The 16,612-nt window shown below is 33.4% G+C and overlaps 1 protein-coding gene across 1 annotated transcript in view; it reads right to left on the bottom strand.

The window, feature by feature from the left end:
• Nucleotides 1-908: 908 nt before the first annotated feature.
• Nucleotides 909-16,612, bottom strand: part of GUCY1A2 (guanylate cyclase 1 soluble subunit alpha 2) — a 485,319-nt gene continuing 469,615 nt past the window's right edge. The window contains exon 8 of the mRNA XM_060399261.1: nucleotides 909-16,185. Within this exon, the coding sequence (XP_060255244.1) occupies nucleotides 15,978-16,185 (208 nt within the window). The 3' untranslated portion in view covers nucleotides 909-15,977. The remainder of the gene's footprint in view (nucleotides 16,186-16,612) is intronic.

The following is a 16,612-nucleotide window of genomic DNA, read 5'->3' as shown; positions in this document are numbered from 1 at the left end:
AGTGCCAATTCTTTGGCACTCAGCCTTCTTTATGGACTAACTCTAACATCCGCACATGATTACTGGAAAAACCATAGCTTTGACTATAGGAAGCTTTGTCAGCAAAGTGATGTCTCTGCTTTTCTATACATAAAGAACCCCAAACCCTGCCTCAGTGATTCACTGAGCTTCTTCCCTTCCATCATTTTTTTTCTTTAAAGACTGTCATGGTTGAGCAGAATTCTTGGAGTTGATTTCTGGAAACAAATTCACCATCTCTCCAAGTTGCAGACTTTTCTGATTAAAGCATCTTTCCTTTCTACTGACACTTGCTCCTCGAATTATTGGATTTTGAGCAGCAAGCACCCATACAAGACTTTGGTAACATGGAGAGCCAGAATACTGTGTATTGGCTTTTTCTCCTTGCATTTCATCAAGTACCAAGAGAAGGAGTCAAGTTTAGGACAGAGCTGTGTGGTTTGCACGCAAAATTTGGAGAGGCTAATGACTTCTGCACTCAAAAACAAAAACAAAAAAAAAAAAGAAAAGAAAAGAAAAAAGAAAAAAGGAGATAGACTGGAAAAGAGTAAGAAAAAGACAAGACTGAAACAAGCATTGGAGACCCATGCAGCTCCTCAGTTTACAGAGCCCTGTGGCAGCCTTCCCTCCCAAGTCTTCTCCCCAGTGCTGTGGACACTGAAGTTCTGGAAGATATTAATAATTAAGGAGAGTTTTCATATTATAAAAATAATTAAAAATTGGCATTGCCTGATGTTGTGTCAGTAGCATTATCTTTAGTCATAATGATAACACATTGTGAACACTCCATTCACTCATTTACTGGTTCCCCATTCTTTCAGTTACTATCCATTCATATTCTAAGTCATTGTCAGTCATGGTATGAAAAAATACACTAAGAAGGATCTATAGACTTGTCTGTTTTGATATTGTTTATTGATTTAAATTATTATATAAGCAACAGTTTGACTTATAAGGTAAATAAACATTTGGTTTAAACAGAGAGTTTTGTAATGAATTATGTAAATATAACACACAACTGTTATTTCTACTTTGTTTTATAAGAATCCCAAATTTTTAACCACTGATTTTTCATATACAAATTTATCTTATTTTTCGGTCTGTAAATACAAAGACATTTTACATAATGAAACATACTATTTACATCATGCACAATTTAGAATAACTATAAATAAGCACAATCAAATGAATAAAAAGTGGTGTTACAGCAAAAGCAAAGACGTTTATAATCCTATAAGTGCTTACATACTTTTACACACACTAGTATTCTTAAACTTTTAGTGAAATGAGCCATATTTCATCTTTTCAATCAGAAAGCTTCTCTAAACTTGTACTACTGAGTAAAGAAAAATACCTTAAAATATAATATGAAACATCAAACAAACTTTTAAAATTAATGCTACATGTTTAAAGGATGCAATCATCTTTAAAATTCAAAAATAGCTTGACATTTCAAAACATATGTACTTTAACCATGCCCTATGAATATATTAGTATATATCTTAGTATTACTTTATGACATTGCAATTTAAGTTTGTGATAACTAGATTTTTAAAAGTAACGATTTACAAATTATAATTTGATAATAAAATAGCAAATGGAAAATACTATTTACACTGCAGGTCAAACCAAAAATTTAGACACATGAAATGATAGCAAATGACTTGGACAAAACATTAAAATAATTCTGTTATCTGGTTAAGTAAAACCTACCCCATGCAGAGGAACTGAATGAAGGCCTAGCACAGTATACTCATGTGATTTTATTAAGTGGGTTGGGGAAACCTGTTTATATTTATATCGCATTTGAATATTTGATAGAAATACATTGGCTACTTACATATTAAAATGAGCAGGCAGATTTTTGTTTGTTTTTGTTTTTATCTAAACACTGTTAGGGAAATGAAAACCTTTGGCTTGATAAAATGGCTATTCACAGTTGAATTGTCAGAATTCAGGTAGATTGATTTTGAAATGAAGAATGATATGTATTATTTCTGAAATACACTTAATTGTCTATGGCCATACCACCCTGAACATGCCCGATCTCTTCTAAATGCACTTAATTGATAAATTTTAAAAGCATAATGAGACAGCTTTGTCACTTGATTACCAAAATTATAATGTGATTAAAGGCAGTTATAAAATTACAGTTTGTCCAAGGAAAACTTTCCAGGAAGTTTTTATTTTTAAAGAAAAAAAGCTGTTAATTCAACTCTAAGAAAATCAGAAAGTTGTTTTGCCCATTAACCGTTTTTCTATTTGAACTTAACCTTACTTTCCTAGTAGTAATAAGCTGCCATTATTATGTGAATCAATTTCCACATAGTTGGAAAAATTTTTGCTTATCTCTAAATAATAAAAGGAGACAATGACTAGTAGTTGTTATTTTTGCCAGTCTGGGCCTTCAATATAAATTTAGTAAGAGGCAACAAAATAGAGGGAGAAAACGGCACTGTAGCTCACAGCTGTTCAAATGTCATCTGATATTTCATCTGTATTCCTCAACCATATTTCCTCTATTTTTACATTCATTACTGAAAATATTTCCCTCAACAAATAAAAATGACAAAGATACTGAAGGTCATATTTCTACCCCCCACCAAAAATAAAGTATTAAGGTCTATCATTTCAAGACAAAGGTTTTCTTAACACTGAAAAATATAGGAAGAAAGAAATTTGCATTTTCATAGATGTCAATTTATATGGAAGCTGCCTATTTTTTCACAATTTCAAAATAAATATCAATATAAATAAAAATTGATTGACATAGAAATTCTTCCCTTTGAAGTTTTAAATTTTCTGAATTTTTCATATCCTTTCCTTTGACAGACTACCTGATTTGTTATAGTAGAAGATCCCTGAGGTGTTCAATGAAGTTCAGATGAGAAATAAGTACCAAAATTCAAAGGTATTTGACTTACTGAAGCAAATCTTTCCAGAGAGAAAACATAGCTATATCATTTCTACATAATTTGCTGTTAATGAACACAAACAAATGTATGTCACATAGAAAACTTATTAAAGAGCTTGAATGTAATATTAATAACAACAAAAATTAATAAAATTTTCAGTTTTAGAGATTTAATATTCTTTAAATCTTGTTCAAGACTTGTTCAAATTATTGTGGTATTAGGGATATCTAAAATAGAAGAACATACTCTCTGTCTTTCTCATTATTCCTTTAAATGAGATGTTTCATTTCTTTTCCTTTATGAATCATATTATCTGCTAGAAATTACTGAATTTCCCCTGGAAAATATGGTTTTGGATTGGGATTTGTAAATGATTGATCCCTCAATATAGCTACCATAAAAAGATCCAACCTGTGTTTTTATACTTAAGATTATGGTAATTTGTTAATTCTAGTGAATAACTCAAAACTATGGTTATAAATAACTATCTAAAATGCCAAAATTTAAAGGCATAGAGCTAAGAAATTTGGAATACATATTACTTTTTCAATACAGTAGACATGAAATTGATAGCAAACATTTTCAAACCCTCTAAAAAGAACCCAAACACCATACTATGTCATACCCTTACAGAAGGGTATACAGGAAGCAACACAGTGTATCTGTCATCTCTAGACAAAGAGCCAATAAAACCAAGTAGTACCTGGGAAGTAGTTTTTGAAAAAAAATTTCCCTATAGGTAGAAGAAGCTTCTTTTCTATTTTTATCTTTAGCAGTGTGGTGCCCAAGGGAAGATTTACCATTTGAAAATAAGAGGATTTTTTTCAAATTAAAATGTTTGTAGGAGGAGATTGTCCAAAAAGGGTGACCCTGATATTTCTTGAAATCGTGTTAAAATTCAGTAAAAGCAGAGCATTTGAAAAAGAAAACAAAACCTTATGTTTCTCTTAACTGATGAAATGTCTATAGAAGCCAAGGTCTCAATGTCTCAAACATTTCTATACCCCAGTGGTCTGTATCTGAATAGTCACCTTCTTTTCCTTACCTCATGAATTCATAAAGTGTCCAATCATGTGAAAGTGAAAAAGCAATCTCAACCATAATAATAAAATATTATTTTTCATATACTTTATAAGAAAAAGAAAAAAGGAAGGGAGGAAGGAAGGAAGGGGTGAGAGGGAGAGGGAGGGATAAAAGAAAGGAAAGGAAGGAGGGAGAGATAGAAAAGAGAAGCTGAGGATGCTGACAAACTTCAGAACCTAAATATTTTAGTGCACATAACCCCTATAGATATAGCCCATTCATTTTACATTCATCAATAATCTTATTCAGAAATAACATCAAACTCTATTGTTTATTCAAGTTATAGCCACACTTGATATTTGGACTCTTGCATGGTTTCTTATCAGCATAAAGACTATGCTAATATTAAATTAGATCATAATGCAAATATTGATTAAAGACATAGTACCAAATATTCCCAAATTCTGCACTGATGGGCACATATAAAACAAGATATTTTGTTCCTTTAAATCTTTTTATTCTGATTAGCATATTTCCTGTTTCTTGATCAAAATTTTGACATGTTGCATTTCATGATATCCTGTTATGTATTAATAGTGTTCTAAAAATAAACTATAATCAGTTAGCCTTCCCATCTATTTTCAACTTTCTTCTAAGTTAAGAGGGTTGAGTTATTTTTAGACAATTTAATGTAGGCAAAGTGATGTTTGTCTCTTGTAATCTTCTATGTAGGTGTCTTTTTTTTTGGTTGCAGTCCAGCTGAAGTAAAATGGGATACTTCCTACAGTCAGATATTCATTTGCATTTTAGTAGGAGAATTTTTCTTTAGACAGGAAAAAAGAGTATTTTAAGGATTAAAAGAAAAAGCAATGAGTACCAACTATTTCAGGTCACTGAATTGCATAACAATGGAAAGGGATGGATTTTATAATTGTCTGGTAACATACTTGAAACAAATTAAAAGGATAAGAATAATAATTTTGGCTACCATTCACTAGTAATTATCTTTGTACAACAAGAGCAAAAATAATTTTTTAAAAATTCCTTGAATTATTGTAGATAATTACAGTCATCCAGTTTATCTATACCTGCTTTGCTAGAATGAAATCTAACATAAGAATAAATATTTTATTTTTAAAAATTTCTCATTCTTGATAATACTTTCTAGTCAAATAATACAAAAACAATTTATCTGAGACTTCAAGCCAATCTGATTTTAACCTGGTAATTTATATCAATAAAATTTGGAGAGAGGGGTTTCATGTTGATAACATCTAGCCACTCCAGCATGGAGTTTTCTTTAACTATGGAGATTTGAACTATAAAAAAGCTTACAAAGTTGGGGGGGCAGATTTTAAATTATTTTACAGAAATAATTGGTGCAGATCATCCTAGTCTCAGGTATTATATATCATCCCATACTCTCCTGCCAGCTTTCAACGATAGTGATATTGACCATAAAGGAAAGCTTCTTGGGAGTCAATAAAAATGGAATTGTTCTAGGAATTGAGATTTCATTAAGTATAGAAATGCACACCTTCTTGTTAGTCAGAAAACATATAGAATAACATATTTATTATTCAAAATTTTAAACATAAATTATTTTTCATTTAGATTTTATTCTGAGAAGTTGAGATACTTTGCTCTAGATCAATATATAGATGAATGGGAATACAGTATACTTGACTGTTACCCTTAACCCTCATATTATTAAAAACAGCTTATTATTTTAAGTAAAAGAATGCTGCCAAATTTACAAACCAAAGCTCATTGCCAAAATTAATAACTTTGTCTCATTCATGACATCTTCTACATCTTTCTTTCTTGCAACAAATGGAAAATGTAGAGAAAAAATATGAAATGTGATTTATACTTCTTTGTTATCCTTTTCTTTCTCAGTGCTGAAGCACTTCATATCTTTAGAAAAATTTCAAAAATTTTTAGCATTCTGAAATTTTGCTGTAAGTAAGCTGGCTTTCAAGACAGCAACTTTTTGTCCTAAATTATTTTTCTAACACAGGGAGCTCAACCTGGTGCTCTGTGACAACCTAGAGGGGTGGGATGGGGGCTTGGTGGGAGGGAGAGAGGGTTCAAGAAGGAGAGAATATAAGTAAACTTATGGCTGATTTGTGTTGTTGTTCAGCAGAAACCAACACAATATTGTAAAGGAATTTTTCTCCACTTAAAAATAAATTTAAAAAACAGTCTAATAATTCTGATTAAAAATTGCTCGTTTGTTTCTTCCTTTTAAAATTTCAGTTCTAAACAAACTCTGCTTGAATTAACTAGCTTCATGTAAAGTGAAACATCTTTAAACGATGTTTAGAGACTATCTAACCCGTTTAATTTTAAAAGACAGGGAGTACACCTTCATCTCTCCTTCCGAACATCATCAAATGTTGTGAGGTAATTGTTTCCCCAGCTCCAGGATTCTGGAGCATCCCAGAATAAGATGGAAAGGCCTGGTATCATAAAATCTTGTATGTCCTCTAAAGTTGAACACCTGTTTTGCTTGCAGCTAAAGGTCAAATTGAAAGCAATGTGAAGAAGAATATAGAATACCGTATAGATCCCCCAAGCCATTTTATAGATGTAACTACACAGAATAAATATTTCCTAATCTTTGTGATTAGATTTTCCAACTAGGGAATGATATAACTTCTATAATGTCAGAACAACAACAACAAAAAAATGAAGTACAAAATCAAATTGTATTCTTCTCTCTGAATGTTAGCTCAACCAGGCTTGTTATAACAGAAAAAAAAATTTTGCTTTAGTATTACTTAAACACAGACAGTCTTTTGTGCTAATTTTCACAGGCTTTCTGTGATATACATCTGATCTGATCTGATATTTTTTCTTCTTTGCTCCTTAAGTCCAGCCATTCTGACACTTTCATTGATCTTAATCATCATAACCAAAACTAGTTCTATTTACCACCTTCAGAGTCTCTATATATAGCTTTGTGAGTTTCTAATTCCAGTTTCACAGATGTGTGCCCCTGCTAAGAGTTGTCACTACTTCCTAAGAAAACTGAAAATAGTTCATGAAGGATTTTTTTCTATTTTCTTTTTAAAACAAAAATGAGCAAATCATTTGGTTTTCACTAAACTACATGTGTCTATTATGAAAACTGCCTCCCTTTAGGAGTATGTACACCTTCACAAAGAAAACAGTTCAATCTCTAACCAATCTCATCTAAAGCTCCTGCTCATCCCACCCCTCCATCTGTCCCTATGTACTGAGTCTGATGCCAGGCAGCAAAATGGGAAGAACTGTCTCTAAAAAGTAAGGAGTTTAATTACTTTACAATATTATATTGGCTGTAATTAACCTTCAATTAAAATAAATAAATTTATATTAAAAAATAAACTAAAAGACTATGTAATAAACACTGATTATAAAAAAAAGTAAGGAGTGTGAGGAAACAATTTTGCAGAATTCTGATTTTATCCCAATTAATACATTACTGTTCTACTTATTAATTACACTTAATAGCCCACAGTAAAAATTCATTTAGTAGAATTCCTTCCTTATCTCCAACTAGCCAAAAGGCCACAGAGGAAGATTAAATATAAACCAATTCCTTTATTTAAAAAATATATATCAAAAGAATTAGAAACAAGCTATTACTTAAGCTCATCATTTAGTTTTTCTTGTCTCTTCTGCTTTCAAATAGTTAGCAATAGTACTTAAGTCTAACATTAAGAGTGGGCTGATTAGCAACTACATAACTGAGGAAATAAATTTACTGTAATTTTTAGTGGACTCAAATATTTTTATTATTTATTATCAAAAGCATATTAAGATATAAGCTTCCAATGATATACAAAAAGACGATCATCAAATGCTTTCTCAGTAGGAAAAAATAAACAACTTTCCCAGTGACTCAACACACCCTGCTTAATTTTTATACGGGAATTTTATAAACTGTGTAGGAGGATGTTAATTTAAGCTTTGATGTTGGTAGTTGAAAGGTAAAATACTAGCAAGTTTACTCATGATTCCAATTGTGATCAGATTCAAGATTACAAGGGAGTTTATCCATCTAGACAATAATAGAAGCTGTAATCTCATGGACAGAGGAGCCTGGCAGGCTAAAGTCCATGGGGTCACAATGAGTCAGACATGACTTAGTGACTAAACAAGAATCTTATTTAGAGGCTTAGGAATGGATTCTGACCTTATATGATTTTGCTAAATAATAATCAGATGATTAGAAGTACCTCAGTGTATCATAAATTTCCCTGTTACTTTTAATTGTAATCCTGATACATGATTCTAAATGAGGGAGGAGCAATTTAACTACTAAAGGACTGATTATTATTAACCATGCTGTATCTGATTAAAATTATATTTTAAGAAAATAGAAATATGAATTAATCATTTTGAAGCCTGTGAGCTTTAGTGTAATTGTCAAATGAAAAGTACAAGCTATTTTAAACATAATTACACAATAATTTTCAGACATTTTAAAATTATACTATAGATGAATTTCAGCCAATCACATTCTGAAAGCCAAAATATTATTGTACCTACTTAACATTCAGTATCACAGAAAACAGTGAAAATGACTCTTTAATCTTTTATCTTATCAGACCTAATAAAATCAATAGTTGAATTAATTACCTTATCCCAAGGTGTATCTATATTTTTGCCAAGCCTACACTCTCAATTAGTTCATCCAACCCATTCTATATTTTTTCTCATTTATCTATAGTTAAATACTTCTATTTATTATATACTACAAAGATCTGAAAATCTGGGCACAAAACATTTACAATGCTTTCAGAGGAATAGAAATCATATTATGATAGATATCAATAATTATACATCAGAAACAATCTGATCAGAATATATCAATTACTTCATAGCATGTGTGCAAATGAAGGATTTATGAGAGAGATTAAGCATGTTACCTGCTCAGATAATTTTTTATCTATCCCTTGCTGCTCATTTTGCTGTAGTAGAATGGTGAACATCATTTAAAAGTCCACACTACTTATATTATTGCTTATGTAAGACATGTCTTTATTTCCCTAAACTTGCATAGGAGTGCAAGTTTCATACATCATCATCATCATGGCTTAGATTATTGCTTAAAGGTTGTTGTTATAAAATATTGCTAGGAAATAATTTTTAAATGAATGTACGATTCAATGCGAAAAGTACAGCGTGAGACTAAGCATCAAGTTGGTGATGTTTTAGAACATAAAAATCAAAGCATTCAGAAGTAAGGCTGTTACTTTGACATTTACTTCTCTGTCCAAACATTCATAGTTCATATCTTGGTGGTAAGGGTCAGCAAATATTGTGATGTTCTCTGCACAGCTCTGGCAGTTTCTAAGAAAATCTTACTGTGTCTAGAATGCCTAATAGTGAGCAATATTCATCTCTCATGCTTATCAATATTGACTTAAGTCTACAATAAATTTAAAGACTTATGCTCAAAAAGTTGACTATAAATTTGAAACCAAAGCTGAAAAATTAAAACTTGTGAAAGAAATAATGTTATGAAGCCTGGCACATTTGCTTTTCAAAATAACTACAAATAAAATAATATATTTCTATCTCAGTCAGCTTGTATTTATTCCTAGTAATTGGGATTATTTGAATATTCTTCAGTGATCCTCACATCTGGCTGTATATTAGCATAACCTAGAGTGATTTTCTAAATACAAATTCCTAGGCCTTCACCTGAAACCTACTGAATCCAAATCTTAAAGGTAAAGCCAGTAATTTGTGTCCCTAAAATTTCCTCAGGTATTCCTTCATAGCTCAGTTGGTACAGACTCTGCCCGCAATGCAGGAGACCTGGGTTCAATTCCTGGGTGGGGAAGATCCCCTGGAGAAGGAAATGGCAACCCACTCCAGTATTCTTGCCTGGAGAATCCCAAGGACAGAGGAGCCTGGCAGACTACAGTCTATGGGGTCACAAGAGTTGGTCATTACTTAGTGACTAAACTACTACCACTACTAAAAGCTTCCTAAGGCAGTCAGATACTGCCAAGCGATGAGCTGAAACACTGAACAGGATCATTTCTTAGTAAGGATGGAACTGGCAATGAGGCACATTGCTGACGCTGTGGTCTGTGTGTCACAGCACAACAGAAATAAAGACACAAACTTTACTTTTCTATATCCCAAGTCCTTCCAAAATGTCATTTCTTTTAATCATGTAATATCTACATTCAGTGCACACAAATGCATATTGTTTATTACTTTATAAAACTATTCTATAACATAAGATTAGCTGTGATTCTTCCTGTTTAGAAATGTATCAATGACTTTTTTTTTCTGTTAACTTGCTATACTTTATTTTTTATTTTTTTTTACTGTATTGGTTTTGCCATACATTGACATGAATCCAGCACAGGTGTATATGCGTTCCCAAACATGAACCCCCCTCCCACCTCCCTCCCCACAACATCTCTCTGGGTCATCACCGTGCACAAGCCCCAAGCATGCTGTATCCTGCGTCGGACTTAGACTGGCCATTCGAATGAAACTAGATCACTTTCTAACACCGCACACAAAGATAAACTCAATGACTTTTTAATGAAATGAAAAAGAAAGAAAAGAAGGAGCAATGACTTTTATGAAAGGAAAAAAGGAACAAAAGAAGGAAGTAAACAGAAAGGTAACATAATACTCAGGCTTCAACTTTTTGAATCAAGTATAAGGAATTTTGTACACTGTCTCAAAATGCTCTGACAAAATTTATGTTAGTTCGTATATAATATCAGTGTCTGTTCTTTATTCAAGACCATGAGGAACGTGAAATTGAGTCCACAGCTGCAGTCAGTTTATCCATTTAACAATAACATTCCTTCAATCATGTTAACACAATTTATGTACATGTTAAGTCAGCTGGTTGTAAATTAAGTGTATTCATATCAAGAGCAACCCTTAAAGAATCATCATGCAGAATGTAGTATGTTACACTTCAATAATGAAGCCTCTCGTGCATTGTGTTTTTCAGGTTACATCTAATAAGATATGCTCACAGAAGCCTCTGAAATGACATAATTTTTGTAGCTGAAGATATGCTATAGTTTTCCAGTCACCAAGTTGTGTCCGACTCTCTGTTACCTCCATGAACTGTGGCACGCCAGGCTTCCCTGTCCTTCATTATCTCCCTGAGTTTGCTCAAACTCATGTCCTTTGAGTTAGTGAGGCATGCAACCATCTCATCCTCTGTTGCCCCTTCTCTTCTTGTCCTCAGTCTTTCCTAGCATCAGGGTATAATCTAAGACAAATACACAGGCTATCATATAGGGCTTAGGTCTTAGACTTGAATTTCTAGGTATTGTTGGATGAAAGACATCTGATGCCACCCAGAGCCTATTCAGAGCTATGTGTAATTCATTCTGAAGGAATATTTATTTATTTTTTTATGCCACAATTTATTAACCATTTTATTATTGATAGACATGTAAGCTGTTTCCAACTTTTTTTTTTTTACTTTATTTTACTTTACAATATTATATTGGTTTCGCCATACATCAATTTTCATTGAAATTGCACAAAGTGCTTAGAGCCAGATTGTATTTTAAAGAGAGCAGAGAAAGAAGCTACAGGTATAAGCAATGCTCCAGCTCAACTAAGAATGGTTAGTTCACTTGAGATGTGCTTTGTTACTTGGGCCTGGAGTCTTGTGTATCTTCCAATCTGCCTAAAATAGGCATCTGCAACTCTTTCTATGGCCATGTTAGGTTCAGAGGTACAGAGAAAATGGGGTTTGATTGAGCCAAACTTGACTTGGTAAAATGGTTTCCAATGACAGCATGGAGTAAGAGAGGATCTGGACATGTGTTAAGTTGTGCTGAAAATGCAGACAAACAAAAACAAATAGAAGTTTTACTGTCTTCTCTAATAATCCACAAACTTGCCTTGAGTGAGTTAGGAATACAAGGAATCTTCAGTAAATATATTTAATGACATTCATAATCTTGAACTCCCTCTTTATTCCTCATGATATCAAATATACCATTTTAACTGATATCAGTATGATTCTGTAGAAAAAGACAGCCTGGCAGTTTTCCAGATTCTCTGGATTTGTGTTCTCTATCCATCAGTTTAATTTTGCTTTATTGCTATAACTCTTTCGAGGTATTTGCCAAATTAAGACTTGTGAATGAGATTTTGCTTAAGTGGTTGTTCTATTTTGCTCCTGGAGAGACACATAACTTTGCATTTTGTCAATAAAACGCTATGGTCCTGCCACTGTTGTTACTAGATAAGGAAAGTGTGAGATCTTGGGAATACATACTTGAAGCACTGCTGCTGCTGCTGCTGCTGCTAAGTCGCTTCAGTCATGTCCGACTCTGTGCGACCCCAGAGACGGCAGCCCACCAGGCTCCCCCATCCCTGGGATTCTGCAGGCAAGAACACTGGAGTGGGTTGCCATTTCCTTCTCCAATGCATGAAGGTGAAAAGTGAAAGTGAAGTCGCTCAGTCGTGTCCGACTTATAGCGACCCCATGGACTGCAGCCTACTAGGCTTCTCCGTCCATGGGATTTGCCAGGCAAGAGTACTGGAGTGGGGTGCCATTGCCTTCTCCAACTGAATCCCCCATAAACCCACTCTCAAGTCTTAGGCTATCAGTGCCTCTCTCAGAGTCACCATTGGTCATACACAGCTCACTGGATTTCACACATAATCAGACATTAAAAGGGAAATTAAAAAATATTTTAAAATTTTAAGAGAAGAGTATCAAGGCCGATTTTAGACAGTTGGACTAAACTGTTATCTAGAAGTTGTTTCTTCCTTCCCATCTCTACTCAACACTACATAGTCGAGTTCCAACTATATGTGTTCTTCAGGCATTATTATTCTTTTTATTATGGCTGTTACTTATTTATTAAGGTTCACAAAGCACATATGTGCAGTATGTTTTGGGTACCTATGGGGGGTTTCTGGCTTTGTTATATAACTCATTTATTTGTAAACAATGACATTCTCGCCATTAAAATCATATTGATGCCAACATAAATGTTTGGTACTGATGGCTAGTCATAAAGTAACTTCTTCAAATCAGTTGCTTGAAAGAATACTGAAACAGAGGACTATAGGTGCCATTTTCCCTCTTAAAGTATCCCCTTTAGAGTGGGTAAAGCCATTTCCCCAATTTAATACCACTTGATTTCTAAAGGGACATTCATTTAAATTCCTTCCAATCTGCCACACTAAAAGACATGATGGATGTAATAGTTTGTCCATGCAAATACTGTATAGATATTTGTCAAATGAAATACCAAATACCACCTGTTATTACAATCACAATTGCTAATGGAGGATACATGTACTGTACTCTATAGGACAAATAAAAATATAATGCTTTTTCACAGCCTCTAAATTCTATGATTGCAGCTAGAATGAATTGCCATGTTATACCATATTTTGCAAATACATATAGGAAGAGTGTAGCTATAATAAGTCAGCTGTACTAGGTTGGAAAAATGGTGATAGGTCAGAATATTGCCTCAGACTATATATTCAAAGATATATATTGTATGAAAAATGTAGTTTACATTCTCTTTGTGATATTGAATATATCTCTGGCATATTCTTCATTGTGACATTTGTGACAACATAAATAGCTACTTTTCTCTAAGTAAAATCATATAAACTAAGAAAGAGCTTATTCTCACAAATTGAATATATACAATTTTTATCCCAAGCTCTATCAGCAACTACTAGATAATGAAGTAGATTGCCAAGGATGCTTTTAAAATATGCTTCCCACAGATAGTTTTGAGTATAGAGAAAATAAACATATGTTTAGAATAGTTGCTTAGACAAATCTTTACGAAAAGCAGAGAAATAGATTGGATGATTCTTGGAAGTCCCTTTCAGCCTTATGGTCACAAAACACATTGGTTGTGATTAAAATGCTTACAATTTACTATTTCACAATATGCTTTAAGTGACTGTGCAGAATAACCATTAATGACTTCAGTGAGTTTGGTTCTTTCCGCATGCTCCTGCGCTATAAGAAGACCATAGCTAAGGCATTCCTAGTATCGGCAAGAGGATTAAAGTGCTCCCAGAGTCTATTCTTTCCACACTGACTGTAAGCTTGCCCTCTATTCCCTATGGAAGAAGTGCGTTAATCTTCTAGTCCACTAAAGAAATTATTTTGTGAGTAATTATTCGTATGAGAGCACCTTGTCCTCTGCCTCCACAGCCTCTTATAAACACCCTGGCCTTCTTGCGCAGATGTGGTTAAACACAGAGACCTAGATCCAAGGAATGGAGGGACAGGCAAGGATTCAGAGAGTTCAGGATCTAGGTCCTATCCCCACATGAAAAGTGTTACACTAGTGTCCTCTTATGCTCCAAGGAGAGACAGAGTTCAATAGTTATAAAAATGATAACCATTATAACAAATATTTTGCATATCTAGAAGTATTTCCTAGCTGTATAGTTAGGGAGCTTGAAAACACTAATTAATCCTCACAGACTATATTGGACACTAGTTAATATATTCCTTAACTGAGTTATGTGACAAGCAAATCATAATGCAGTTAAAACCCTAAACAGAAAAATGTGCTTTATTCAGCAGACATAAGCTACCAATGAATATACTTACTGGAATAAGAAATTGGCCACCACAAGGTTTCAAGGAACAATACTTTCCAACTAATTAGACTGAAGAGAAATTTAGTTTTTATATCTGAACCAAATTAGGAAAATTCTGGACACACTGTGCTCCTAATTTCAGGGTGAGTCTGTAATAATATTTTCATGCATTGTTAATCAGAACATGCAATGGAAGCCTATCTGTAACTACTGTGATTACTAAGTATGAAGGTTAGGCACACTTCAGTGTTAATGAAGGTGATTCACTGAATTTAAAAGTCACAGCAAATAAACTATGGAAGAACATTAAAAAATCTCAAATTCATAAAGCACATTTTGCCTTGTTTTTATTATGCAAGCATAAACAACATCCTTCGCAAAATAACCTACACTTCTTTCTCACTAATGCCAGTGTTTAGTAATTTATCCCCAAGTGTGGCAGTTAGCCTTTAGGAAGCATACACTGAAGAAGGTGACAGGGCAAGGGGGAAAGACTTACACGTAATTTAGTAGGATGCTGTTTATTATGTTAGTATATTGTAAAAACTATGTATATTTAGAAGTGCTAAGTTGAAAGGGTCCAGTTTAGCAAAGCATTTTATTTTCACTGATATTTCTTAGAAAATAGCAAAAAGATCTTTAATCTTGGTTACAGATACATATGTTTGCTATTAGGAAATTCCATTTCCTTTGGATTCTGTGCTACATTAATGAAATCTAAAAGATATAATTACTAAGTAGATATACAATGCTTTCTTGGCATCTGACATCCTAGGTTATGTTTAAGTCTAAGTGAAATTATATTTAACTTATAAGTTAGAACTATATAATGTATCAACTATACAGTAGCATATTCTGAAAAATCTAATAGTACTGCATGAAATTATATAGAGGTATGTATAAAAATAGGTAATATCCCTAAAATATTTTGCAGTTACAGTTTTTCCTGCTGGGAAGTTTATCACACGGCCAAGATATATGTATGAAATGTCTGCTCAGAAAAACAAAATTAGAAAATATTCCTCTCATACCAACTCACTAAATGTAGGAATATATAATCAAAACTGGCTTTCAAAAGCAATACAAATATATAAAGATACCTATATGTGTGACAAACAAGAAAACATAGACTGTTGATTAGTTTTAAATGGGCCCCACATTTGTAATTAATTAAAATACATATATATGTATTATACATATATAATATATATATGACCAAAATCACTCATAAGAACAAATACATTGCCCCCTTGCTCTCAACAGGTTTTTTATTGATAGTCATAGCCTATCTTTTTCCAGGATTATTGCCTGACATAACAGAAATTCCACTGTTTTCTCAACAACGCAGTAAAAGAGAAGTATCTCTCTTCATTCTCCTGTCATGACCCATGTTCCGGGCTTGTGCTTTTTGGAGGAGTCTTTGATCTGCAGCAGGTCTCAGAGGCTTGTCTCCCGGAGGAACATCGTGCCAATGTTGTAGGAAACCTTTTTTATTTTCGATGAAGAAAGAGAAGGCTTTGGCTGCTTAGGACCAGTTCTTACCTCCAGGAAATAGCAGATACCAGGGATTTCTTTTGGAAAGTTGTCTGGAAGCTCTTCACGGGACCGAGGAATGAATGTGAAATTTTCTTCTCGTTTTAATAATCTAAGAAGAAAATATATAATGTGAGAGAGATGAGAAAAAATGGACACAAATTTTAGAGAATCAGGAAGCCTATATGGGCAGGAGAGATGAGAAAAAAATGGACATAAACTTTAGAGAATCAGGAAGCCTATAAAAGACTGTGCGTGGATTTGTGCTCAATAGTGTCTAACTCTTCGTTAGCGCATGGACTGTAGTCCCCCAGGCTCTTCTGTTCATGGGATTTTCTAGGCAAGAATACTGGAGTGGGTTGCCATTTCCTCCTCCAGGGTGTCTTCCCAACCCAGGGATTGAACCTGTGTCTCCTGCATTGGCAGGCAGATTGTGTACTACTGAGCCACTTGGGAAGCCCAATAATAATGAATTAAAAAGCAAAGTTGTTCCTGGTACTACTTGACAATATTTGTTCAGAGTCAATTTTTTTTCCTAA

This window comes from Ovis aries, chromosome 15, assembly GCF_016772045.2.
Source record: "Ovis aries strain OAR_USU_Benz2616 breed Rambouillet chromosome 15, ARS-UI_Ramb_v3.0, whole genome shotgun sequence".
NCBI lineage: Eukaryota > Metazoa > Chordata > Mammalia > Artiodactyla > Bovidae > Ovis > Ovis aries.
The sequence above is the reverse complement of the archived record's forward strand: the minus strand, read 5'-3'. Positions and strand labels throughout refer to the sequence as shown.